Source organism: Typopeltis vanoorti, chromosome 22 (genome assembly GCF_054136105.1).
Source record: "Typopeltis vanoorti isolate ZY-2024b chromosome 22, IOZ_Tvanoo_1.0, whole genome shotgun sequence".
NCBI classification, from domain to species: domain Eukaryota; kingdom Metazoa; phylum Arthropoda; class Arachnida; order Uropygi; family Thelyphonidae; genus Typopeltis; species Typopeltis vanoorti.
The window spans coordinates 58,790,001-58,816,981 of record NC_143570.1 but is presented as its reverse complement, the minus strand read 5'-3'; the positions used below and the strand labels follow the sequence as shown (position 1 = coordinate 58,816,981).

Below are 26,981 nucleotides of genomic sequence, written 5' to 3'. Positions count from 1 at the left end.
CGAAACAAAGATCGAAAACTACGATCTGAACGTTTCATGCCGACGAACTGTCAGTGTAACCAAGAGTAAGTGACCACTTGGTAGTGCCACACTTTTTTGAGGTGAGACCTCAAAAAAGGCTGAAACCGGTCTGGGTAGTGACCTCTCCTCATAATGTAAAACAGTACTACATCTCCTGAGAGCTGTGTGTTTTACATTATGAGAAAATATCAAGAACAGTGAGGGATCTTGCTCCACCTTTGCAACGAGTTGTCGTGGTGTGGCACTACCAAGTGGTCACTTACGCTTGGATACGCTGACAGTTCGTCGGCATGAAACGTTCAGATCGTAGTTTTCGATCTTTGTTTCGCTTACTGGCTGAAAAACAATAAGGGATTTTTATCCCCTAAACTGATCAACCTCGCCAGAAAAAATAGCCGTTTGGCTTTTCATGACTTATCCCTATTTTCAAGTTATCTTCACATCTGCTCACGGTACAAAGTGAAAGAAAATTTTCATATCTTTTTCACATATCATGCACCTCTAAATATACACAGTTCTAGAAAGGGAATACACCAGACAACTGCCACCATCCCGTGCTCCTAAACTCTAAAATTTGTATTATGGTATATAGTGTACGTCCTACGGTTGATTTTTTGAGACGCGGGGTTAAAAACCCTACTTGTCCGTGCCAAAAAACAACTAAGTTGGGAAATTGGTGAACTAAGGCCTTGAAAAGGTTCGTCTAATTGGCAATTAGAATTGAACCTATAAGATTGCTTTCTTCAGGTGGTCAAGCACAATGGAAGTTTACTGGGCTAAACAGGCACCTGTTATTCGTAAACTCCAAAATAAATAAATAAATAAATAAAGATAAAAAAGCAACCTCTTCTTTGGTTTCCATGAGAAGAATTTTAATAATGAGTGTGAATAGCTATTCTTATTATTTTATGTATTGCTTCTATGAGAAGTAATCACATATAGATGTTGTATTTTAACTTCAATATACATTGGATTACATTATATATGCTTCATTTATAGCGTCAACAAACGATTCTGCACGTTTTATTTTTATTTATTTTATTTTATTTTATTTTTTGTTGTTGTTGTTGTATAGGAGTCGTTTTTGAAATTCATGGATATTTGGGATTAGGATTAGCACTTTTGATCTTGTGTCTATGGTGGTGCAGTGTATGGGAGGATGCAGAAGCATGTCCGTGTGGTCCACTGGAAGATTGTATATTTGGATGTGGAGCTTCTGCTAACATCATTAAGAAGCTCATCGGACAAGTCATTGGCGGAATAGCTACAGCAGCGTAAGTCTGTTTATTAATTTATTTGTATCGGCTTGATTTGTATCAGTACTGTAAACAAATTGTTGTTAATATTTATTAATACATGTTATTAAGCAGAAATTAAAGAAATTACATTCCTCAGACACAAGTAAAAAAAAAATATCGCTAGCATCTAATGTGTGATTACTAAATTATGTGTTATATTAACTGCATGATTCACTCACCTCAAAACTTACTGGGCAATTCTTGTGTCATTATTTTGTAGCTGCAACAGTTATTTCTAATTCTCTATCTTGATTAGAATCAAATATCAATGCATTTCTCTAATTTAATACGCTCTATGCGAATTAGGTAGTGCCAGATGATTATGCCTTTTCTTGCCTTCTAAGAATGGTACACCGTGCCCAGAATGCAAACCAGTTCACTCTGCTGTTTTCAAAATCGTTAACTCCAGTCATACGGGCACCCACAGAAAGCCTTTATCGAACTCCGAAAGATCCTTTGTTTTTCCCATTGTGATTAATACTATTGATGATTACTGACCAATACTATTCTTAAATAGTTGTCTCGAACACGTGGTGACGCACGTGACCCAGTAGTTTACATATACGCTGCGAAGGGGACGTGTACGTATATTTGCATAAAGGTTTCTAATTCAGTGACTGGGATATGTGTAGAACAATGGTTCATATGTGACATTTGCGGAACAAACTTTTCCTTATCTCTCTGCAGTCGATCCAGTATTAAATACCATGATTAAGCAACAATGTATCAGAGATCTCTCTTCAAGTCCAATGTTACGTATTTTTTTCTTTTCTTTTTTTTAAAAAAAAAAAACATCATAGGAAAAAAAATTCTTTTAGCTACAAAAGAAGGTACGCATGTATTTGATACTTGCATACATAATCATACTTTAAAGTATGCGAGTGTTCAATTGTTCGTCTCAGCTCATACGAGTAATGTATGGGAGGGGGGGGGCTGCCCCAAAAAACTGAAGCGACTGTTGAGTTTGCCATCCGTTCGCTGCCAACTAACTGTACAACTGAAACAATGCAATATTTAGTATTACACACTATATTTGAACGGATAAAAATAGTAACAGAAACAGTAAACGATAAGAATACTGTAAAACCAAAAATTTTACGGAAGTTAACTAACAAAATGTTTACTTTTTATAGTCAAGAGAAGAATACAGGATTGGATAGATGAAAATGGGATACTGTATGGGGGACAACATGGTTTTGTGAAGGGTAAATCATGCTTCAGTAACTTGCTCACGTTTTATAACACAGTAACGAATGAACTGGATAAGGGTAATGGGGTCACAGTGATTCTACTGGACCTTGCCAAGGCCTTTGACAGGATACCACATGAACTCTAATCAGTAAACTGGAGAAGATGAGGATGGATACAGGGTTGGTGAGATGGATAGGAGGGTGGTTGATGGAAAGATACCAGAGAGTGGTTTATTCAGGAGTTGTGTCCAAAAGACGGCTTGTGACTAGTGGTGTGCTGCAGGGTTCTGTTCTTGGACCACTACTATTCAATTTGTTCATTAACGATATAGGAAAGGATCTGAGAGGAAGTGTTCACTTGTTTGCTGATGATGCAAAGTTGGGTAAAGCAATTGTGAGTGCACAGGATGTCAAAATTTTGCAAGATAATTTGGATAGTTTGGAGGACTGGGCTAAGGAAAATGGATGTCAATTTAATGTAGCCAAGTGTAAGGTTATGCATTTTGGGGTGAAAAGATTAGTAGCAGTATATCACATTGGTGGAACCGTACTCAAGGAGACTGATGAGGCCAGCGATTTGGGAGTGTTGGTGGATAGGAAGTTGAAGTTTAGGGGGCACATCGCAAAAAGTGGCTAAATCAGCTCATCAAATCACTTGGCTTCTGAAAAATACTTTAACAAGCAGAGACAAACAAGTTATTGTTCCTCTGTATCGAGCCTTGATAAGACCCCATCTAGACTACTGTACCCATATATGGGCGCCAGGGTTTCTTCTTGATGGGGAGGAGGTGGAGAGGATCCAGAGAAGAGTGACCAAGATGATAGCAGTTCTGTGGAATGAACCTTATGAGAATAGGTTGAAGATTTGTGGGTTGCAAAAATTGGTTAATAGGCGGAAAAGGGGTGATATGATTGAGATATTCAAATTACTGAAGGGTTTCTATAAGATTAATCCAGAAGATATTTTTGAGAATAGAACTAGGGGCCATACATGGAAGCTGGTCAAGAATGTGGTTAGCAGGGCTGTTAGAGCTAGGTTTTTTTACTTGGAGAGTGGTGAATGAGTGGAATAAGCTGCCAGAGTCTGTTGTGGGTGCTATGACCGTGAATGAGTTCAAGGCGAGGTATGATAGATACTGTGTGAGTGTCGAATAGTTGTTCTTGACATGATGTTAGGGCCTCCCACGATGAGTCTGTCGACTCCTTGGAGTTGCCCGAAATAATAATAATAATAATAATAATAATAATAATAATAATAATAATAATAAATATCTGCCGGCTTGTGTTCTCATTTCTTCCGAACGCTGTTCTTGTTTTTTCTCCCGTTGCTTCGATACCGAACTTGTCAGCTGTCAATCACACATCAAACTTCTCGACGAGCATGCGCACTCCATGAAAGTGGCAAGCGAGAAACTAGGTATAATGGCACACGTTGTCTCCATTAGCGACAAGGGAATGTCTTCAAAAAACGCAAACACTTAATATTTTAAATTACAATAAATTTGTTTAAAATAACACAACTATTCAAATCCGGTAAGTACATAAATTTTTAACTACTTTACATATCACTTTTGACAAAACAATTTTCATAAAGGGCACATCGCAAGTGCCGATAATGCGTGTTATGAAACTAAAACTAATAAACATACTAACATAAACAATACGTAAAAATATTCAGAATTTTAAATTATGATTACACAGAATGCTAAACTGACTGAAAAGATAGTGTACATGAAAGAAACGGAAATGAAAGATCAAGAGACTGACGGAGTGAAAGAATGCAGGAATGTAGAAGTGCAAGTTACGAAAACAGGAGAAACTGAGGGAGTGAAAGAATGCAAGGATGTAGAAGCGAAAGGTACGGAAAAAGTTGCAAAAAACGGAAATGAAACGAAAGCAAGAGAAACTGAAGGAGTGAAAGAATGCAAATATGTTCAAGCGAAAGTTAGTGTTAGGGGGTGAAAGAAAGTATGAATGAGGAAAAGGAAGTAAAGTGGGGCTGAACGAGAGGTAGCGAGATAGAGAGTGAAATTGTTGGAATGAAAGATTTAATGAAACAGATATTGGAAATGAAAAATGAAATGAAGAATATGTTGAGTGATGTTAGGCGTCTAGTGGAATTAATGGAAGTATGTAAGAAAACAGAATGAAAGAACAAACAGTTAAAGAAGTGACGAGTGATTCCTGGACAGCGGTATATGGAGACCCCATAATTAGAGGGCTAGGTACTGACAGAGTTCATAAGGTCTGCTATCTGGGTGAGAGAATGAGTAGGACAATTAAGATGTTGGACATGAGGAGGAAATGAGCAAGAGTATTAGTTGTGATTGTAGGGACGAATGATCTAACTGGACATAAGAAGGATGTGAGGGAAAATATCAGGAAGCTATTGAGAAGAATGAAAGATAACAGTGTAGTAGGAAAGGTTGTGAATGTGTTACCCAGGTATGATGATGATGGGTTGCAACCGAGAGCCAAAATCATGAATGGTATGTTGGCGGAGCTGTGTAAGGAGAAGGGAGTGGAGTTTGTGGATGTATAGCATGTGTTTGAGGGAAGAATGAAATTATACAGGTTATTGTTGGATGAATGTGTGTATGAAGATGAAGTATATTGCAATGTGGATGGAGAAGTGGAGATTGAGCAGGTGTATGTGGTAAGCAGTGATAAAAGTGATTTGGCAGGTGTAGTGGGGAAATCACAACCAACATATGGCTTGGATAGGACTGGCTATAGACCTAAAAATGAACTTTTTTTTGAATTTACAAATTCCAGAAGTATCAGAAATAAAGCGGATGAAAATGGTTTCAGTGATTGAGTTTATTTGCTCCCAAATCATTGGAATAAGTGAAACATGGATGAATGAAGATGATATCGTAATGGGAATACGAAAAATGGAAGGGTACAGTATTTTTCATGAGGATAGAAAGGGCAGGAAGGGGGGGGGGAAGTGCTGTTGATGATATCAGGGGAATTAAGTCCACATAAGGTACACATGAAAGGGAGAAATAGTGACAATGGTTATGAGGCAGTGTGGTGTAATGTGGAGGTTAAGAGGAAGACATATTTAGTTGAATGTTGCTATAGGCCTGGGAATGTGAAAGGTGGTGATGAAGAAATGTATAAGCAACTTGGATTAGTGAACAAAGGAAGGATAATTATTATGAGTGATTTTAATTATGGCACTATAGATTGGAATGAAGAGATAGCGTTTAGGAATAGGGAAAATGAATTTCTCGAGTTCTTGAGATAATTATCTCAGGCAGCACGTAAAGAAAGGCATGCGAGGATCAAGAGTTCTAGATCTCATCATTTCATCAGAGAATGTAATTGTTAAAGAGGTTTCACACTTTCCTCCAGTTGGTGAAAGTGATCACAAAGTAATCACCTGTGTTGTGGCTAATCATTTGTAGACTTTTGTGAGGAAAGGATATATGTGGAATTATAAGGCTGGTGATTATGACAAGCTTAGGAGACAACTTCGAGCTATAACATGGAACCGAGGAGTTGAGCAGTAAGGAAATAAATGCTGCATGGGAACTTACAAAGAAATTCATAACAACATCAATGTACAAATGTATCCAAAATACATAACAACATTAATGTACAATGTATCCAAAAGGCTGAATAAGGTAGGTGTAAAATGGATGAATGTGGAGCTTAAGCATGTAATCTGGAAAAAGAAAGTACTTTGAAGGAAGAACATGATAAATAATAGTAATAATCTGTAACATGAAGAATATAGAGAACAAGCCAGGAGAGTGACTCAGTAAGGAAAACAAAAGTAGAGTATGAGCAGAAATTGGCAAATCGGGCTAAGAAACACCCTAGAGAGGTTTTTAGATATGTGGCAAGTAGGAGAACGAATGAACATGATAAGATGAACTTAAGGGATGAAAGTGGTGGAATGGTAACTGCTGCAGAAGATATTGTTGAGGTATTCAGTGATCAATTTATAAGGGTGTTTCATCCTGACCAGGGTGGATTAATGATGAACATAAGTGTAGACAACATAGGAGAGGATGGCTTAATTGTGAGTGAGCAGGAAGTATTTGAAGAAATAAATAACCTTGATGTTAATAAGGTGATGGGATTTTATGACATATCACCACACATCTGAAGGGAATGCTCCAGGGAACTGGCAGTAGCATTGGCATGCGTGTTTAATAAGAGTTTTGCAAGAACATAGATTCCAAGGGAGTGGAAGGAGGGTAAAATTGTTTCACTGCATAAAGGTGGTGATAAGGCTGTAGCTTCAAATGATAGGCCAGTCTGTATATATCTGGAGTTGGGGTGAAGGTCCTGAAGAGATGGGCGAGAAGTAGGATACAGAAGATTGATAACAGCAGTATTCTCTGTGGTTATCAACATGGATTTGTTAAGAGGAGATCATGTTTCACTAACTTATTTATGTACTATAACAAGGTGACAAATACCTTGGACAAAGGAGATGCATATACAGTGGTGTACTTGGATTTTGCAAAGGCTTTTGATAGACTGCCACATGACAAGCTCTTAAATAATTGAAACAGATGGGATTGGATAATAGACTTCTGTGTTATATCAGTGACTGGCTGTCGGATAGGTATCAGAAAGTTGTATATAGGGGTACAGTATCTCGAAAGAGAAAGGTCACCAGTGGTGTGCCGCAGGGGTCAGTTTTGAGGCCATTGTTGTTCAATTTGTATGTTAATGATATTGGGTTGGGTTTAACTAGTGATATCCAGCTCTTTGCGGATGATGCAAAACTGGGGAGAGCAATGCACAGTCAGGCTGATGTTAATGCCTTGCAAGAGGACTTGAATATATTGCATTAATAGGTAGGTAAGTGGAACTATCAGTTCAAATGTTGTAAAGTGTAAGGCTTTGAAATTTGGTAAGCAATGATAGGATGCAAAGTACGCATTGGTGGGGAAACTTTAACAAAAGTAGAGGCGACTTGAGATCTAGGAGATGGTGGACAAGGACCTGAAATTCAGGGGCCGTATTGCACAAGTTGTGAAGACATCACATCGAATAATGGCAATGATGTGGACAACCCTGACATGCAGAAATAGAGAGTTATAATTCCATTGTATAAGGCCATGATCAGGCCTCATATGGATTACTGTGCACAGATTTGGTCGCCGGGTTTTCATGGTGACGAGGATATGTTGGAAAGGGTAAAGAGAAGATTCATAAAGGTAGTCGGTGGTCTTTGGAATGTGGAGTACGAGGACAGATTGAGAGAATGTAAGTTGCAGAGCCTCGTGAATAGGAGGAAGGGGGGGGAGGATGATTCAGACATATAAGATGGTCAGGGGTTATTATATCAGGTAGACATGGGAGAACTTTTTCATAGAATGGGAGAGGGGAGTAGAACAAGAAGCCATTGCTGGAAACGGTTATAAAGAGGGAGTGAACAAAGCAGTGAGAAGCAGGTTCTTTGCATGGAGGATGGTTGGTGGGTGGAATGCATTGCCTGAGTGTGTTGTGGATGTGAATGCATTGAATCAGTTTAAGACGCGGTTGGATGAGCATTGCATGCATTAGTGAGTATTAGAGACTCATCCTCCCAGGATGAGTCTCTGACTCCATGGAGGTCAAATGTTAATAATTAATAATAATAATAATAATTTTCAAAAAACAGAAATTTCCTCGGGGGAAAAAAAAAAGCCAGAAAAATATGCTGTTAATTCTACATTATAAATGTGATTTTTTATTAAAGTACACATCTAATAGCAAAATGTTACACAATACACATCATATGTAAATGTGCATATAATTTGTGTAATGGATAAAACATTTATGTTTCAAAATTATTATTATTATTATTATTATTATTATTACAATTTTCCAATACGCAGACGACGTCCATAGTATCCATTCACAATGACGCAAATATCGCTTACTCAAATATGCAACACATCGATCAAATCACTAACTGGCTAACTGAAAATGGCAATATATATAAATCCTGAAAAAAAAAAGCTAACGATATTCAAAAAAACCCAAAACCCTACCCATAGAAACTAAATATCACGCCATCCAATCCATTCTCCTATATACAAAGCGCTGATCCTAAAACCACAACCATCATACAGGTGAAAAAATTACATTATCTCGGACTTCACTTCGATGCCGATCAAAGTTGGAATAGCCATTTAAATTACCTACACAACTAACTCAGGATAATAGCAAGGAAACTATATTGATTAAAATACATTCCTCCGACACACACAAAAATACTAATATATAAAGCATTATGTGAAAACATTTTAATATTACATCATACGCATTCTGCGCAGACTACAAACTTAACAGACTGCAATCGTTGCAAAATAAAATGGTAAAATTTATATTCTGGGAACAAAGATTACAGCAAGGGAAGAACACAAAATATTTAAAGTGAAACACTTATGCAACTACACAGTCATGTTAAAACATTACTTCAGTCCAACCTACAAAGTAACCAGAACAACATATCAGACAATAAGACCACAGTCAACTACATAACATATAATCACTATGGAAAAGCCGCTGAAACTTCTACATGCCTGACATGATAAGCAAACCGTCATTCGACGACAAAAACCTAAGGACCTACAAACAGTGAAACAGGTACTGTATAAATATTATAGCGAGGATGAAAATTAGAGGGAAATCTCTCTCTCTCTCTCTCTTACACACACACACGCACACACACACACACACACACACACACACACACACACACAAACCTATAACTATAACAGACCCCTTCAAGGAAACAAACACGTCATATCCAAATCCAAACTCCCCCCCCCCCCTTGCAAAAAAGTTAAACTATGCTCAAGCAGTGTTGGTGCATGTACTTACCTCTACACATTAACTGGAAAAAAGCAATTATATATATATATATATATATATATATATATATATATATATATATATATATATATATATATATATATATATATATATATATATATATATATATATATATATATATATATACACATAATTAGGGGTGCTTAAGGGTCAAAGCTGTATAACTGAGAGGAGATCTCCACATAGCCTTTAAAGGAATGAGGAGAACCGACCAGGGCTTCTGACCTAATGTCCAATCCTCACCTTCTCGTGGTGCACCCTGTTGGGTATCTACTTTGATACTGAACGAATGAGGATGGGCTGGCAATTTGGGATTTAGCCAACCAAATTGTATTCTTATTGGTTAAACCAAAATAAAAAATGATGGTACAACAAGACAAAGTTTCATGACGGCTGGGGCGTCGCCCGGTTAAACAAGGCCCCCGTTGTTTTCGCCAGGCAACCAGGGCGAACAGCGAAAAGTCAGCTACTGGAACAAATCTGAAAACAAACCCCAACTCAACATCACCAGAGTTAAAGATCGGTACTATCAACGTAAGAAGCCTGAATGGCAAAGAAATGGAGCTAGCTGAGGAATTAGATAAGTACCAGATCGACATACCAGGGGTGACTGAAACAAAAAAGACCAAAACTGGTGAGATCTTTCTGAGCAATAAATACAAAATGTTATATTCAGGCAATGACAATCAAGGAAAAGAAGGAGTAGCCATAGTATTCAACACAAAATACGAGGCTAATCTTCTTGAATGGCAGTCAGTCTCAAGTAGAGTAATGTAGGCAAATATGAGAATGGGTAACTGGACAATGAGACTTATTTGTGCCTATGGTCCCACAGAAGGTTCTACTAAGGTAGAAGTGGAGGAATTTTTTGACGCTTTAGAAAAAGCAACTGACACAATGAAAAAGGAAAAGTTGGTCCTCGTTGGGGATCTAAATAGCAGAGTAGGAAATGATTGTGAGACATACAAAAATATTTTGGGAAAATTTGGAGAAAAGAGCAAAGCTAATAATATTGGCATATATCTGTTGGATTTCTGCTCAGGACATGGACTGGTTATTACTAACACCATGTTCCAACATAAAAATGTGCACAAATTCACGTGGAGAGAAGAAGCTAGGAATAAGAAAAGTCTCATTGACTATGTTATTGTTGATAGTGATGTTTTCTCCCTGGTGCAGGACACCAGAGTGTACAGAGGATTTGAAATTGGAAGCGATCACTATTTAGTCTTGAGCAGGATAAAATTGAATTTCATATTGAAAAGAATAACATGTAAGAAAGTTTTAAAGCGAATAAAAGTTGAGCAGCTCTCAGACGTGAACTGTAGACTAAAATACAGAAAGATTATTGAAAAGAAAATGAAAGAGTTTGAGAACAGGAATCAAACCTTGGAGATTCAGTGGCAAACTCCGAAGAAAACATTGATTGATTCTGCCAGAGAGGCATGTGGTGAGGTTGTGTGCAAGGATAAAAAAATCAGAACTCCCTGGTGGACAAAGGAAGTTAAAGAGGCAGTGAGGGAAAAGAAGAAAGCATATCAAAAGTTCCTGGCAAATAAGTCAGCTTTTACTCTTACAGAATATAGAGACAAATGCAAGAATGCTAAACACTGTGTAAAACTAGCTAAACAAGTCATGGGAGGACTTTGGCAAGAATATAGAAAATAAATATCAAGAAGGTATTCTGGAGGCTGTTGAAGAAGCTTAGGAATGGAAAGAGTGCTGTTAAAGAAGTTAGAGATGATACAGGTGACATGAAAACAGGAGAAAAAGATATCCTTGAAGTATGGAGTAATTACTTTGAAAAACTGCTAAATGAAACAAGCGGTGATGACAGCACAGTGATAAAAAACACTGACCAGGCATGCAGTCAGGAATACATATCCATACTTGAAGTAGAAAAAGCAATCAAAGGCTTGAAATGTGGAAAGGCAGCAGGAGTAGATGATATTCAACCAGAAATGCTGAAGTATGGTGGTATAAAAGTGTTACAGTGGCTGCACTGCATAGTTCAGAAGGCCTGGACAGAGGGAAGAATTCCCGATGATTGGGGTAGAGCTCTAAAATACCCATATATAAAAAGGGAAATAAAACTGAATGTGAGAATTACAGAGGTATTTCCCTACTGAGTGTTCCTGGCAAGATCTATGCAAGTATACTTGAGAAACGGTTCAGAAGAATTGTGGAAGAAAAGCTTGGTGAAGAACAAGCTGGATTCAGGCCAAATAGAGGCTGTTAGGATCAGATCTTCACTTTACGACAAATAGTCGAGAAAGCATGGGAATATAACAAAGATCTGTATTTAAGTTTTGTCGATTTAGAAATGGCATATGACAAGGTGCCAAGAGAGAAGCTATTCAATACGCTGCAGTTATATGGTGTCAATGGGGCATTATATCAAGCAATACTTAGTCTTTATTTGAGTTGTAAGTCAGCAGTTAGAATTGAAGGAAGTACAGGAAGATGGTTTAATGTTAAATGAGACAAGGATGTACATTATCCCCTCTGTTATTCATTATCTATATGGATCACATTATGAAGGAAAGTGGTATTAAACCTGATATAAAAATTGGAGATGTTAATGTCAGCTCTTTGCTTTATGCGGATGATGTTATACTTCTAACTAAATCCGCTACAAGTCTGCAAGATTCTCTGACTAAATTAAATAGCTGTTGTAATAAATATGGTATGAAGGTCATCAATAAAAAGACAAAGACAATGAAAATAGGCAGAATCATTGAAAATGTCAACTGTGTTGCGAATGGAGAACCTGTGGAACAAGTAAAACATTTCAGCTACTTGGGCACGATTTTTACTGAAGATGGTAAATTAAATATAGAAATAGACAACAGAATCAGCAAAACTGGTATGGTAGGAAGCCAACTGAATAAATTCATATGGAATAAGAGAGAAATTAGTCGCAACACTAAATTAGCTGTATACAAGACAGTGTTCAAACCAGTTTTAACTTATGGATCTGAGAGCTGGGTCAGAAGTAAAACACTTGACAAAAGACTAGAGACTGCAGATATGAGAGTCCTGAGAAAGATTAGAGGCGTGAACAGATGGCATCAATGGCAATATCATATTAAAAATGAGGATATTAGGAAAGAACTTGACATTGTCAGCATCCAGGAATGCGTTAGCAGAGATAATCTCAGGTATGGTCACTTAAATAGAATGGGAGAGGAAAGATTAGCAAAACAAGTGTTCTCTGCCAGGTTGGCAGGAAAACGACCCAGAGGGAGACCAAGATATAGGTGGATTGATACGGTACAAAGTGCCTTAGACGATAGAAATATAAGATCTGATAATGTTGGAGTCTTGACAAGTAACAGACTGATTTGGAGGAAAATTGTAGATAGGAAGTTAGTAATGGTGTAATTTTTTCATGTAGTACTGTCATATCCTGTACACCCCTTGAGGGTACATGGCAGGAATTTGATGATGATGATGATGATGATATACATAATTATGGCCTTGCTATGGCCAAACGGAGAAATATATCCTCCTACGTCTCGAGGAACACCAGAGAGACATTGCTTACAAGAGAACCAGGGATACTGCCCTATAAGGCCATGTCCTGTTTTCAATAAACACAAATAACGAAAGCCGCCAACATGAAGTAAATTGGACAACAACTTCAAACCTGCACATTTGCCACGATGAGGTGGAACGCCGCATTATCGAGTCAAAAGAAATTACCTTGCCTTCTTCATATGAACAATAATCTCAGCTATAATTTGCCTGACTCTTTCAGCTCTACTATCAGATACTGGAGATCTCGCGGAACCACACACGCGCAGGTGTACAACAATAGAACTTTAACATGGACTATAGCCCAAGTTCATAATAACTGTAATTTACAGTCGAATTTATAGTTTTATAATTTTATAGCTTTAGAGTGTCTCAATGTTTTTTTTCAGTGTCTTGTAATAGCTTTCTATGTTCTTAACGGCTGATGAAGTCGATCCCCATGAAACATGTTGCATATCAAATAAATCTTAACTTGTTATAATTCTCGGATTTTTAGTCAGTTTATATAAAAAATGAACATATCCCAACTCCAAATTAATATTTATATATATATATATATATATATATATATATATATATACAGGGTGTTCGGGATAAATTTGACATATTTATAATTAATTATATTTTCCCGTAAGTTACATGTATTAACACACACTTCTCTTCATTTAAAAGTTTGGACCCTTCTTCATTCACATACAAGATGTCAGAAAGGATGGATAGCTGGAACCCACCTGAATCATGGAAGAGAATAACTTGTATCATGATGATTCGTGCCAGCCATCAAAATAAGGATATTACGACTGCTGCCCAATGCTCCCTGAATACAGTAAAAACAATCAGGCATGAACTAGAGACTTGCAATGGTGACTACGAGGATGTAGCAAGAAGAAAGATCCCTAGCAGACGATCTGATTGCGTTCGTACAGCAGAATTCCTCGCAAATCTGCAGGAACAGGTGTTGAAGAACCCTGGCATTGGAATTCGGGCTTTGTTCGTGGAGTTGCTAACTGTAGTCAAGCCCTGGATAACAAGGATAGCCAATGGTAGGCCGTATGTATGGCAGCAGGATTCGGCCCCTTGCCACACCTCTGGGAAAAGTCAAAAATGGTTGTCTGAAAATTTCTACGACTTCACCAGTCCAAATGTTTGGCCTCCAAACTCCCCAGACCTTAACCCCATGGATTATTTTGTATGGGGCGCAGTTGAAAAAGACACCAATCGCACTTCCAGTAATACAAAAGCCCAGTTAATGGATAAAATTAAAACAGTTTTTGCGGCCCTTCCCAGGGAGACTGTAGCATCAGCTTGTTCGAGGTTCCGAAGCAGAATTGAAGCTGTGATCGATGCTAATGGTGGTTATTTTGAGTAAATCTTGTTGATAGTATTGTAATTAACTCTGCCTGTAATGTTTTTTTGTCAATTCATTAAATTTAATAGATACAAAGAAGATTTTCTTTTTCCTTACGAAACTGTCAAATTTATCCCGAACACCCTGTATATATATATATATATATATATATATATATATATATATATGATGACTACTAATATTATTATTATGATATTATTATTATTATATATATAAAAAAAAAAATCAGCTAACGCCTTTTTATTCCCGTATACGGGAGTAGGCGAGGCCATTTAGCCCTATCTAACTTTTGGAGACTGAGTGGGCAGTTCAATCTCCACTGGTACCCAATCAGAGACAGATGGCCCAAAGCTATCACTAATTAAGCGGTACGCAGTGAAGAGAGACGGCTCAAATGTGCCGCCATCTCGTGGTCCCTAACCCTAACACAATATATTTAATGTCTGAAATAATGTGGGTTCTACGGTCGATTTTCTTGAGTTTACAGGACGAAAAACCCGAGTTTCCGGGAGGAAAAACTTGCTTGCCCGTGCCAGAGATCGACTAACTCGGGAACTGGTCGAAAAAAGGCTTAGAAAAATTTCCTCTAGTCGCCGACTAGACTCGAAACGAAGTCTTCCTTCGTGCGGTCAAGTGCGGTGGTGTGCAAACGCCACATCCACTGAGCTACACAGGCTCGTTTCCAAGCACATCTTGTAACGCGTATTAAACAAAACCACGAAATCACCGCCATCTATTATCTTCCTCAGATAAGTCTGCAGAAACTTTGAGGAAGGAACTAGAAATGCCACCCAAACAAAAAAAAATTGTTGTTATTATTATTATTGATTCAAAAAATAGCAATGCTAAAAAGTAAAATGAATTCATTCAGCATTCCCTACTGATAACGAACCTAAATATAATTTGTAAATTAAAATGAACTGCAGATTGAAATATAAATGTAAATGACAAAATGCAGAAACCAAGTTTATAAAATTGCTTGGTATCTTTAAAGAATTATGTGTATATTTATATGAAATTATTCCACATCCAATATCGTTAATATGAAAAATCTCTCTCTCTCTTAACACATTAAATGAATCATTATAAATATATACGGGAAAAAATGTAAAATACATTGTTAGTATAATTATTTACACGTTTAAATAAGATATTCACTTAACATTAAGTACTGAATGTTTGTAGTGAACAAAAACGTAATAGTAACACTTCAATTGAACCTTTGTAAATAATCTGTATATGTGAAGATGACAATAAACTCTGTCAAATAATAATAATAATAATAATAATAATAATAATAATAATAATAATAATAATAATATTATTATTATTATTATTATTATTATTATTATTATTATTATTATTATTATTATTATTATTATTATTATTTTATTATTCTGTCTGGATTGTCTTTCTAAAAATCTGGTGATCTTGGTGTATTCTGCTGTATTGGCATAATCTTTATAACCCTTATAAAAATCTAGCGAAACGGTGACTTCCATATATTTTGATTTAAGAAACTAAAAAGAAATAAATCTCATAACGCATTTTATTTCACAAAGGGAGTAGATGGATCACCTTTAGTAATAACTTTCTGAAAGCTGCAACCAGTTTTCAGTGTGCATTGAGAGTAAACAAACCTTTTGTCCCCGTTGGAGACTAGCAAATAAAGTTAGAGAATAGAACACAACTTTGTTCCGTCATAAATTGCTTTTAGTAGTGAGTTGAAACAACCACAACCGCTTGTTTCGATGCGTCGTTCTGTGAGAGAGTGTAGGTCAATTAGAATGACCCTCGTCTTTTGATCTGTGAATTATTGCATCCTAATTAACGCCGTTTCCTTCCTTTCATGCACATTGGGTTTACACAAATATTTTCAAACTATATCACCGAAACAATAACAAGAAAAATTTTTTTTTTCCCGATGATTAATATATGCTTTGTTATAACCATTTATCAGAAAACTAGCAGTAAACTGTTTCTCAGAGCAACAAGCCTAAGCAATAAAGCCAATTATTAAGAACTACAACAGAAGAAAAAGCAGCGTCTTGCTTTCGATTGGGTAATTGGTGATATTGAGTGAAAAAAATATTAGGATTAGGCTAGGTGCTATAGAGGAAACTGAAGAACAAAAAAAAAAGTGAAATAAGAAAGCGGATTATAAGACTAAAATAAGGTTGTTAAAAATCTCCTATATAAACTTCCTTTTCTCTATCTTTCTCTATGTATTCCCTGTCTATTCCTACAGATCACTACCGATTTCTTTTTCAAGTTTAACTTATAATAATATATCTTTTGCACCAGTAGCCAATTTTATCAGCCCGCATAATCACTCAATCCACTGTAACGCATCTCCTACTCTTTCTATCCATTTCAAATATTGGTTTAATTTAGGGATTAGGCTTATGCTCTAAAATAACAACCACTGGTACGAACACGATATGGGAGAATAGCATATTCATACCAGTAACCACCATCATCATTACTATTTTATTAACACTAGACCTCTATAGAGTCAAAAGACTCATCGCGGGAGGCAACACTGTTATACACAAAACCTATCAAACCATGCCTTAAACTCATCAAGCGTATCTGCATTCACAATGATGTCAGGCAACGCATTCGAACCAACCACTCTCCATGCAAAGAACCTGCTCATTATGCCACTGCTCACACCCTCCTTATACAGCTTCCAGGGATGTTCTCTTGTTCTACTCCCTTCTCCCATTCTACAATTTTTTTTTCCACATTATCCAGTTAACAACCCTTTATCAACCTAAATGTCTTAATCATATCCTTCTCTTCCTCCTATTTACAAGGCTTTGCAAACTGCATTCCCTCAAACTGTCCTCATATCGTGCATCCCAAAGATGTTATTACTAATCAGTCTTCTTTGGACCCTTTTCTAATATATATTCTACCACTTGTGCTGCCTCCAAAACCAGGGACCAAATCTATGCACAATAATTCATATGAGGCCTGTTCAAAGCTTTACACAATGGAATCAGAACCTCTTTATTTCTACAAGTTAAGGTCTTCTGCAGCACTGCTATAATCTGATGTGATGTCTTCACAAATTGTGCAATGCGACTTCTGAACTTCAGATCATTGTCTACCACCATTCCATCCCTTATCTCCACAAATTCCTCTAAACTGTCGCCACCAAGTGTGTAATTCTGTATACGGTTGTTGCCTACCAAACTTTGCGACACTGAATTGACAGTTTCATACTGTTGCCAACTCATGCAATCTATTCACGACCAACTGTAAGGCCACATCTGCGGACAGTTGTACACCACCAGTTAAACCTGTCCCAATATCATTAATATACAAATTAAATAACAATGGTCCCAACACTGACCGCTGCTGCATACCACCAATGACTTTCTTCTTTCCAGATAGTGTTCCCCAAAGACAACTTGCTGATTCTTATTGGATAGTGCCAACTCATCCAACATATCCAACTCACTAGTCTATCATTAGATCCCATATGCTTCAGTTTAGAGACCAACTTGTGGTGTGGGAATCTAACAAAAACCCTTGTAAAATCTAAATATACCACTGTATAGTATATGCATCTCCCTTGTCCACTACATTTGTCACCTTGTTAAGTACACAAGCAAGTCTGCAAACACGCCCTCCCTTTAACAAACCCATGCTGACAAGCACAAAGAATATCACCATTATCAACCCACTTTTTTATTCTATCTTTTGCCAACTTCTCCAATACCTTAACTACAATTCCAGATATACAGATCAGTCTTATAGTTTGTTGCATTAGCCTTATTTTGTTAAATGGAACAATTTTGCCTTCCATTCCTTTGGGACTTTCGATGTTGCAAGCCTCTTGCTAAGAGGCTTGCAACATCGAAAGGTGTTCCAAGGAGTTAGCATCAGCCTTGGCTTGCCTGATGCAAGCCAAGGCTGATGCTAACTCCTTGGAACATTTCCTTAAGACACGTGGTGATATATCATCAATGCCAATTGCCCTATTGATATTTAGCTTAAAATCCTCATATACGTCTTGCTCGCTCACTGGTGTCTTCTCTCATTCGCTCAACATTTGAGCTTCTAATTTATACTGAGGATAAAACACCCTGAAGAACTTCTCACTGAAAACCTGGAATATGTCCTCTGCAGCAGTTAACAATCTCCCAATTTCTTCCATTAACACTATCTTACCATAATCATTATTCTTTTTACTTGCCACATATCGAAAAAAAAAACTCGTCACGGTTTTTTTTGGTCTGATTTGTTAATTTCTGTTCATACTGCACTTTTGTTGTCCTTACCAAGTAAGGCAACTGGCTTGGTCTTTATGCTCTTTGTGCAACTGATTATTACCATAATTCATCTTGTGCTGCTTTCAAAGTGCCTTCTTCCAGATTTCATGCATAATCCCTCTCATTCATCCATTTTACACTTGATTTATGCAGCCTTTTGACTTTCATAATACACTATATATTCTCACTTTGAAGCTGTTATGTATTTGTTTTTCAGTTTCCAAGAAGCATTTATTTTGTTATCCCTCAACTCCTTATTCCATGCTATAACCCCAAAAGTGTCTCCTAGTTTGTCATATTCACCAGCCTTGTAGTTCTACATAAATCTTTTTCTCACCGAAGTCTTCATAGCCACAACCCAGGTAATCACTCTCACCAACCGAAGGGAAGTGCGTAACCCCACTTACAATTACATCCTTTGATGAAATGATCAGAGCTAAAACTCTTGAACCCCTCACACCTTCATTTGCATATTGCCTGAGATAGTTGTCTCTCAAGAACTCGAGAAATTCATTTTGCTTATTCCCAAATGTTATCTCTTTATTCCATAACCATAATTAAAATCACCCATGTCAAGGTTCGCTTCAATATAGCAATTATTCTCTGATATGTATTATACCCTATTTAGCATTTTGGAGACTGAGTGGGCAGTTCAATCTCCACCGGTAGCCAATCAGAGATAGCTGGCCCATATCTATCACTAATTATAGCATCCACGGATGAAGAGGCTGGAAAACAAGTGCTGCTATCTCTTGGTACCTAACCCTAACAAGATATGTTACTGTCTGAAATAATATGGGTATTACGGTCGATTTTCTGGAGTTTCTGGGAGGAAAAACCTGCTTACCCGTGCCAGAGATCAAATAACTCGGGAACCCGTCGAAGAAAGGCTTAGAAAAAGTTCCTCTAGTCAGCAACCAGACTTGAACTTAAGTCTGACTTCGAGCGACCAAGCGCAGAAGACGCAACCGCCACTTCCACTGAGCTACACATGCTATAATTTATTTTACTAATTATTATAATCTTCTCTTTTTTTATCCATGCGTTTATGGGTTGTGTTTGACATTTTTCATAAATCTTTCCCCTTTTTAGTAACTTTATCAATTTTTGTTGTTTTAACTACTTTTCTTAATGTTTTCATTAAATATGTTGTATTTATCTGTTGTAGTTTTGACTGGGGCTTCTGTTCTTGTTTATACTACCACAATGAGTACAAGGACTCATCATGGTAGAGCACACAGCTATACTTCGCTAAATACATCTCATCCTCTCCACTACTACTTAATTTCCTAACTGCGACACTGCTAGCATCAACGCCATCTATCTCCCATCATCACCAACAACAGTATTTTTTTTTTGTCTGCAAATTGCTTGTGTTCTGAAGACCGATTTGTCTGAATGAGGAATTAAAAACCAGAGTTTTCAAGGAGAAAAATCCTGCTACCACCGTATGAGATTGGCTAATTCAAATGAAAAATCCCATATAAGGATTCCTCTCGTCACGACGAGAATCGAATCCAGGTCTTTTCCAATCGAAGGGAACAATGTTCTGCTATTCTTCCAATTGCGCTACGGCGGCTAACTAACCTTCTCCCCTTCCTAACAGTGCTATTTTTTCTCACCCAATGAACTTCGTCGTTACAGACTGAGTTAGGAACATAATGTTAGGAGATTTGCTTTTTGCTTTTTTTGTTGGATATTTTCCCCCCATATAGTTGAATTTAGACATCCTGCTATTTTATTAGACTTCGGGAATACTCTGTTCACAGTTATTCTTAGGTATTTAAATTTCATTACTTGTTCCAGTATTTTTCCATTTAGTTAAAATGTCTGACCAGTTCTTTTGCAATTATCATTATTTTTGCTTTCTCTGTTGACATCTGGGTATTAAAACTACCACATATTAAACCACATTTAAATTTTGTTTTTTAATTTTTATTTGATTTAATTTGTTTCTTAAATTATTATTTTGTCCGTGATGTGTTAAATAAACATGGACTTAAAGAATCCTTGTCCGATGCCTTATCTTATAGGAATTTTTTGTGTATGTGTTCTGATATCTTATTATTCGGTGTAATAGGAGAGGCGGAATACTACTAATGATATCAGCAGGGGCGACCCGTCTATAGGGGCCGGGCCCTACCTATATTTGTATAAGTAGCCCAATAATTGTAGTTTTAAAAAATATGTTTCTTGTAATTATTATTTTTTGATCTATTTCCAACACGTTTTATTGATTAATAAAAAAAATACTGTAGTATTTTCTGGCAATATTGTATAATGAGACTTAGTACGGTCTCTGGGGCCAGCCACGGTTGGCCCTATTTTATACAGGGCATGTATGAGCACGTACACTAGCGATCGTATTTGTTTATCGGGCACAATGCTTATTTTGGGGCCAGTTTAGTCTGGCCCAATCACTGCGTTTGGGCCCGACTAAATAAATAGTGCGCAATTCTTTCATTGTCTTATTATTTATTCTCGTTGTTGATCTGTTTTATTGTTTAATAAAAAAAAATTACTGTAGAGTTTTGTGGCAAAATATTGTATAATGCGACTTAGTACGGTCTCTGGGGCCAGCCACGGCTGGCCCTATTTTATACGTGTAGAACACAGGGCATGTATGAGGTACTTGCAGTAGCGATCATTTTTGTTTACCAGGCGCAACGCTTATCTTGGGGCACGTTTAGTCTGGCCCAATCACTGCGTTTGTAAGTAAATAGCGCGCGATTCTTTCATTGTCTTATTATTTATTCTCGTTGTTGTTCTGTTGTATTGTTTTTAGTGTTTAATTATTGTTGTCGTTTTTTGTTATAATTTATTTTAAAGTTTAAATTTTTATTACGTCCATAAACAATATATTTTAACTATGAACAAAACCGATAGTTTATTGGAAAAACGTTTCTCGTTTTTCCAATTAAAAAAAAAATTAATAGCTCAATGCATCAGTGGAGTCTGACTAAACATTACCGTAATAGAAATAATAATTATAAATCAATAATAGAACCACTGTATAAATATAAAAAAAAATAAGTTGTTTTTGTCTGTTGTCACCAGCCACTACTGGATATCAGTTGCCTCAATCCAGTTAGGAAAGAAACACGAGAAAACATTGATGGTAACAACGTCCCATGTAGCGGTGAATGTGAGTCTATATGGCGTGAAGTGAAGGTTAACAGAATGAAATATATGGTGGGGTGTTGCTACACACCTGGCGGTTGTTGCAGGGAACGAAGAAATTCATCGCTAATTTAGCCTTATGATATGAAACGAGTGATCATTACGGGTGACATTAATTTTCCAAACATTGATTGGGTAGAAAAGAAATCTCATGATAAGAAAGAAGAGAAGAGAAAGAAAATTGGAGCTAGCTCAGGAACTCGATAAGTACCAGATCTACATAATAGGGATGACTAAAACCAAAACTGCTGAGAATAAATAGAATATATTATATTAAAGCAGTAACAATCAGGGAAAAGAAAGAGTAGCTATAGTATTCAACACTAAAAACGAGGCTAATCTTCATGAATGGCAGGCAGTATCAAGTGGAGAGTTGTGGGCAAATATCAGAATGGGGAACTGGACAATGAGACTTATTTGTGATTGTGATCCACAAAAACGTTCTACCTAAAGTTGAAGTGGAGGAAGTTTTTGAGGCTTTAGAGAACGCAACTCACACAATGAAAAAGGAAAAGGTGGTCCTTTTTGGGAATCTAAATAGCAGAGCAGGAAATGATTTGTCAGACATAGAAAAATATTTTGGAAAAATTTGAGAAAAGAGCCAAGCAAATAATAATTGCAAATTCCTGTTCGATTTCTGCTCAGGACATGGACTAGTTCTTAATAACATGTTCCAACATAAACATGTGCACAAATTCACCTGGAGAGAAGAGGCAAGGACTAAGAAAAGTCTCATTGAATAGGTTATTACTGATAGTGATGTTTTCTCAATGGTGCAGGACACTTGAAATCAAAAATTTTGAGAGGACTTGAAATAAAAGTGATCACCATTTAATTTTGAGCAGGATAGAATTGAATTTTATACTGAAAAGAACATATAAGAAAGTTTTAAAGCGAATAAAAGTTGAGCAGATCTCAGATGTGAGCTGCAGACTAAATTACACAAATATTATTCAAGAAAAAATGAAAGTGTTTGAGAACAGGAGCCAAACCTTGGAGATTCAATGGTAAACTCTGAAGAAAACATTGATTGATTCAGCCAGAGAGGCATGTATGAAGTTGTCTGCAATGATAGAAAAAATCAGAACTCCATGGTGGACACAGGAAGTTAAAGAGACATTGAAGGAAAATAAGAAAGCATATCGAAACTTCCTGGCAAATAAGTCAGCTTGTGCTCTTAGAGAATACAGAGACAAATGTAAGAAAGCTACACACTGTGTAAAACTAGCTAAACAAAAGTCATGGGAAGATTTTGATAAGTACACAGAAAATAGATATCAAGAAGGTGTCAAGATATTATAAAGGTGTTGTTGGAAAAGCTCAGAAATAGAGGAAAGAGTGCTGTAAAAGGAATTAGAGAGATAAAGGTGACATAAAAACTGGATAAAAAGATATCATTGATGTATGGAGTAATTACTTTTAAAAACTGCTGAATGAAACCATCAGTGATGACAGCACAATAGTAAAAACATTGGTACAGCTTGTATGACATCTCCACAGAAGAGGTTGATTAGTCACTTCTTTGCAGTTGCATTGCTACCTCGCTCCCCTGATATTACTCCATGGGATTTTTGATTGTGGGGTTACCTGAAGGCCGTCTATCATGGCGGTGTCTCGAACTTGGCGGCTTTAAAGGACCACGTATCAAGGACTAACAAACGTTCCTTCACACATGTTGCATTCTGCTGTATACAAGATACAATTTCTTTTTTATCAGAATGGTGGCTACATTGAACAAGTTCTCTTTCGCATGGGTGAACTCTGTGTGCTCAAGTTGTGCAACAGGTTTGTGAACAACATCCAGTAACTGCATGCCGCAATTACTGTGCTACCATAAGTATAACACAAAGGTAATGTTCCATTTCAGTTTAGTTTCTGTTATTCATTTGGTTCTCCGTTTTAACGTTTTTATTACATAAATTTTTTTATTTGCAAAATCCTTCTTCCCAATGTCTTGATCACTCTACCAAATTTGGAGACATTCCAGATGTTAGATCGAGCTACATAACTCTGAATAGGGGAAGTTTAATTATGCCCACCCTGTATGACTTCTGATTACTTCAACCTTGGTATCTATCTCTTCTGGGTCTAGTTCGCTCTGATGACGTTTAGTGATGTTCATCTTTGGGCCTGCTTACTTCTAGGGAGTAGAGGTTGTACTCGATGGCAGGTTTTTGCCTGTCACTGAGTGGAGTCATCCAGGTCAGGAGTGATGAGTTTAGTGGTGATCCTTATGGTCGCTCAGTGAAAGAGGTTCTGCTCGGTGGTAGAGAGGCTGTCACTGAGTGGAACTACTCCTGTGTAATGAGTTAAATGATCATTCGGGTCACACATTGATTGGGGATCTGAGGGATTGCCCAAACTTTAGGAGAAATCCCACTCTTGAACAGTATTAATGTTCATCTCTGGGTTTTCTTGCTTCCTGGGGGAAGTGAAGAGGTTCCACTCAGTGACGAGTTTTTGCCCATTGAATGGACCCACTGCCGGGTTTCCTGTTTTGGAGTGATGAGTTTAATAGTGATCCTTTAGGGTGATCTTCTTATCACTCAGTTTTTGGAGAGGTATCCTGCACTTTAATGTACCTCAATAAAGGGTGAAATTGGCCTGAGTAGTGGTCCTTCCCATAACGTTTAGCATTATATACATTTGAAAAGGGGGAGGGTTGCATTATGGGATGCTAAGGCAATTGATGCGAAGTCATTAGATTCTTCATGTGCAAATTTTGTTCGCGTACGCTTCAATAAAGGATAAAACCTAGAATAATATTTGTCATTTTTAAGACGGTTGTTCCTTTTTGGGAGATTTTCGGACATGCATGGTCCATCTTTTCTTTTTTTCAGGAAAAATACTTAAGACAATTAAATTCAACTGCATCCAGAGTACTAGGTGTTATATGCCTACTATTTTAGATTTTCAGCTGAGGTTACAGATCCTGCCATCTCTAAGCGGATCTGGAGGCAAATCCTTAAATAATATATACAGGGAGTTCGGGATAAATTTGACATATTTATAATTAATTATATTTTTCCGTAAGTTACATGTATTAACACACACTTCTCTTCATTTAAAAGTTTGGACCCTTCTTCATTCATATACAAGATGTCAGAAAGGATGGATAGCTGGAACCCACCTGAATCATGGAAGAGAATAACTTGTATCATGATGATTCGTGCCCGCCATCAAAATAAGGATATTACGACTGCTGCCCAATGCTCCCTGAATACAGTAAAAACAATCAGGCATGAACTAGAGACTTGCAATGGTGACTACGAGGATGTAGCAAGAAGAAAGATCCCTAGCAGACGATCTGATTGCGTTCGTACAGCAGAATTCCTCGCAAATCTGCAGGAACAGGTGTTGAAGAACCCTGGCATTGGAATTCGGGCTTTGTTCGTGGAGTTGCTAACTGTAGTCAAGCCCTGGATAACAAGGGTAGCCAATGGTAGGCCGTATGTATGGCAGCAGGATTCGGCCCCTTGCCACACCTCTGGGAAAAGTCAAAAATGGTTGTCTGAAAATTTCTACGACTTCACCAGTCCAAATGTTTGGCCTCCAAACTCCCCAGACCTTAACCCCATGGATTATTTTGTATGGGGCGCAGTTGAAAAAGACACCAATCGCACTTCCAGTAATACAAAAGCCCAGTTAATGGATAAAATTAAAACAGTTTTTGCGGCCCTTCCCAGGGAGACTGTAGCATCAGCTTGTTCGAGGTTCCGAAGCAGAATTGAAGCTGTGATCGATGCTAATGGTGGTTATTTTGAGTAAATCTTGTTGATAGTATTGTAATTAACTCTGCCTGTAATGTTTTTTTGTCAATTCATTAAATTTAATAGATACAAAGATTTTCTTTTTCCTTACGAAACTGTCAAATTTATCCCGAACACCCTGTAGATATATATCAGTGGCGGCCGGTGAAAATTTTAAGCAGGGGTACTACATATACAAAATAAAAAAATAATTATTTTTTTCAATTTAAAAAAAATCAGCTAGTGCTTTTTATTCCCGTAAATATTTCACACTCACCACAAACACGCACCAATAATAAAAGTTTCTATCTCACAGAAATAACGCGCGCAAGCATACAATTTATCTGAAGCGACACTGCTCTCTGAGCAGTGTCAGATTCACTTGTTACGTACAGTGACAAGTGCAAACGAATATCGGCGAGTCTAGCTGCAATTGGCCGAACGTGATAATTCCGACACTGCGTTAGTTCGCAGTGCATTTGTTTCGTGATCTAAAGCTTAATCGAACCAATCCAATTACTAACTATTCAATCAATGTTGAAACATAAACTGCAACCTTTAACATGTATTGCATTTCTATAATGTCGTAAGCATTGTTATTATTGATAAACACAAACAAAATTTAATTTTTTCATTTTTTCCTTGGAGGTGCTCCAGTGTCGCAGTGCTTATGTACAAGTTGCCACTGATATATATATCATCATCATCATCATCATCAAATTCCTGCTATGTACCCTCAAGGGGTGTACAGGATATGATAGTACTACATGAAAAATATTACATCATTATTAATTATTAATTAATTATTGCTGATATATATATATATATATATATATGTTAGGATAACCAAGTTATTTTATAAATTTGGTTATTTTAACTCCTAATCCCAAGTATGCAAACAATTAAGTATGGCCTGAAACAAAGTTCAAGTCTAATGATGGTGCAACACCAAGGCAACTCATTGTAAAGGTGGGTACAGCTCTGATCACTATTCTTAGTATTTTCCCATAATATAAAGCACATCTCACTAGAAGATGTATACTGCAATGCATTATGGGTGGGGTCACTACCCAGACCGGTTTCAACCTTTTTTGAGGTCTCCTCAGTGAGTAGCTAGACCCTCAAGTTTTTCCCAATTTCATCTCTTTTAAAGAAAAGATAACAACGGAACGCGCTAAAAGAATCTATCGTAAAGCTAAGATGGATCTCCTCAACGAAAGAATTACAGACACAAAACGTTGTTTAGCTTTTTTGTTCAGCACTAAAAGATCTTTAACTCAAAAACTTGAAGAAATTATGGATAATGTTAACTTACATGATTTTATCATTAACAGTGAAGCACAAGCCACACGAATACAAAACAAGAATAAATATACTCTTATCAAGAAATTTAATAATCTAATAAGGACACAAAACAGATCTGGTCATAGTGATGCCCGTAAGGTTGTAGTGAACAAATCTTTTCATATGTTAACGGATGGAGAAACGGATATTCTTAGCAAAGG

General features: G+C 37.0%; 1 protein-coding gene across 1 annotated transcript in view; it reads left to right on the top strand.

Annotated features, from left to right (window-relative positions):
• AQP (aquaporin) overlaps nt 1-26,981 on the top strand; it is a 119,648-nt gene that overhangs the window by 43,924 nt on the left and 48,743 nt on the right. Inside the window, exon 3 of the mRNA XM_090412344.1 lies at nt 1,097-1,295. Coding sequence (XP_090268470.1) covers nt 1,097-1,295 — 199 coding nt within the window. The remainder of the gene's footprint in view (nt 1-1,096; nt 1,296-26,981) is intronic.